This window comes from Aplysia californica, unplaced genomic scaffold (genome assembly GCF_000002075.1).
Source record: "Aplysia californica isolate F4 #8 unplaced genomic scaffold, AplCal3.0 scaffold00034, whole genome shotgun sequence".
Classification (NCBI taxonomy): Eukaryota; Metazoa; Mollusca; class Gastropoda; order Aplysiida; family Aplysiidae; genus Aplysia; species Aplysia californica.
Genome location: NW_004797304.1, coordinates 670,198 through 672,334, shown reverse-complemented (window position 1 = coordinate 672,334; position 2,137 = coordinate 670,198). Strand labels below are relative to the sequence as shown.

The 2,137-nt window shown below is 38.5% G+C and overlaps 1 protein-coding gene across 1 annotated transcript in view; it reads left to right on the top strand.

Moving 5' to 3' along the window:
* Positions 1 to 2,137, top strand: part of LOC101859077 (protein-glutamine gamma-glutamyltransferase 4) — a gene marked incomplete at its 5' end in the record, with an annotated part of 20,969 nt that overhangs the window by 9,567 nt on the left and 9,265 nt on the right. Inside the window, 2 exon segments of the mRNA XM_013091359.2 lie at positions 355 to 493; positions 1,150 to 1,271. Coding sequence (XP_012946813.1) covers positions 355 to 493; positions 1,150 to 1,271 — 261 coding nt within the window.

Here is a 2,137-nt window from a genome sequence, read left to right as displayed (position 1 = left end):
GAGAATGTTTCGGAGTGTTCTATGGTCTGCTGGGGTAATAATATAGTGTAAAGCGCATAGAGCCTGCTGTTGAGCGGGGATATGCGCTATACAAATACTATCTATTATTATTATTATTATTCAATAGGTCCAATATTGTTGCATACATTTCTATTAGAGTGTTAAATGATTACCGAAATACCGAAAGTTATACATTGTGCTTTCGCTGTAAAATATCATATTGTTAGGGAACGGTTTTTGACAGAAACGTCGAATATACATTCTTGCTTTGTGGCTTTTTTGCAGCAATTCTTGTGATTTCTCACTTTATTTGGCCACCATAATATGCAGCTATGTAATTCCTCCATTGTCCAGTGTGTCGAGCCTTAGGCATCCCATGTCGTAGTTTGACCAACTACGAGTCGGCTCATGACACTGACCACACAGTGACCATCGACAGCTACAAGAACGAAGATGGCGACGACATGCCAGAATACAAACAGGACTCCACATGGTGAGGAATTGTTCTATTTTCTTTTTAACAGAAATGCGTCCAAGCAATAGTGTTTTTTGTTTTGTTAATAAGTTCGTCCAATGACAAAGAGAGAGAGAGAGAGAGAGAGGGAAAGAGAGAGAGAGAGAGAGAGAGAGAGAGAGAGAGAGAGAAAGAGAGAGAGGGAGAGCGAGGGAGAGAGAGAGCGAAAGAGGGAGAGAGAGACAGAGAAACTCATAATAGTATACAAAAATGATCATTCGATTTCACAAATAGTATCCCTTTTCACACTTTTCTTTCGCAATCTCAACATAGTAACCCCTCTTGTGTCGATTGGGGGGGGGGGGTAAAATTCCCTACGCCTAAATATTGAAATGAATGAATGAAGAAATGAATGAATGAATGAATCAATCAATCAATCAACAAACGAATGAATGAATGAATGAATAAATGAAAGAAAAAATGAATGAATGAATGAATGAATGGAATGAATGAATGAATGAATGAATGAGATCGCCTATATATAAATATTATTACAATGAAAGAATGAATGAATGAATGAATTAAATAATGAACCAATCAATCAATCATTTAATTAATCAATCATTCATTCAATCAGTCTATCAGTCAACCAATCATCCTCATCCATGCACACAAACCCCACCCTATCCTTTCAGGAACTACCACTGCTGGAATGACGTGTGGATCAACCGACCGGAGCTGGACAGTTCTGCCAGTGCGAGGGGACGTTACAGTGGCTGGCATGCCATTGACGCCACACCGCAGGAGAAAAGTGCCGGTGAGAAGGGGAAGATGCGTGATTCATCTTTCTCTCATAATAATGTCGTCAATAGTGGTTTCTTCTATATTTAAAATATTTAGGGCCTCCCTAAAAAATAACCTATACAAAACAATAAAACAACACGCACACGCAAAACCCACCAAACAAAATAAAAATAATAACAACACACTAGGACCTCTGGAATGGAATTCCACGTGCCAGTTAATTAAGTGTGAATTTAGAGGGAAAAATAATATAAACAGCACCGAAAATACTAGAACATGTAAGAACTCCGTATAGTATACGTCAAGTCAGATGGGCGTCTGCGGTGTAGCAGTCAGGAGCTTCACAGTCGAACGCGGTTTAGCACTAGCTCAGGACAGGTAACGACAATACAAAAAGGAAAAAAAGTAATTACTCACTCACAATTTTTAAAGTACCATTTTCTATTATTTCAATGGAGGCGAAAAAGAGAATAACATACAATTGGAATCGGAGCCACTATCCTTTCTTCTCTGAAATCTTTAAGTGTCGTAAAGCTATAGCAACACCCCTCTTTTTTGTTGTTGCACTAGCCCCCTAAAGAAGGTATATTTTTTTCCCTTTGAAACGGCCCATGAAGAACTTGGTTATGTTGCCCACGCCCATTATCCGTGAAATAGCACGAGAGAAAAACAGGATTTGAGATCACAGCTGAAATAAGGTGCGAACAACGTGACTTAGTCTAGGTCACTAGGTCACTGAATCTGATGTCCGGAAACATTCCACATCCTTATAAAGAGATGGACATGGCATCATAGATAGATAGATAGATAGATAGATAGATAGATAGATAGATAGATAGATAGATAGATAGATAGATAGATAGATAGATAGATAGATTC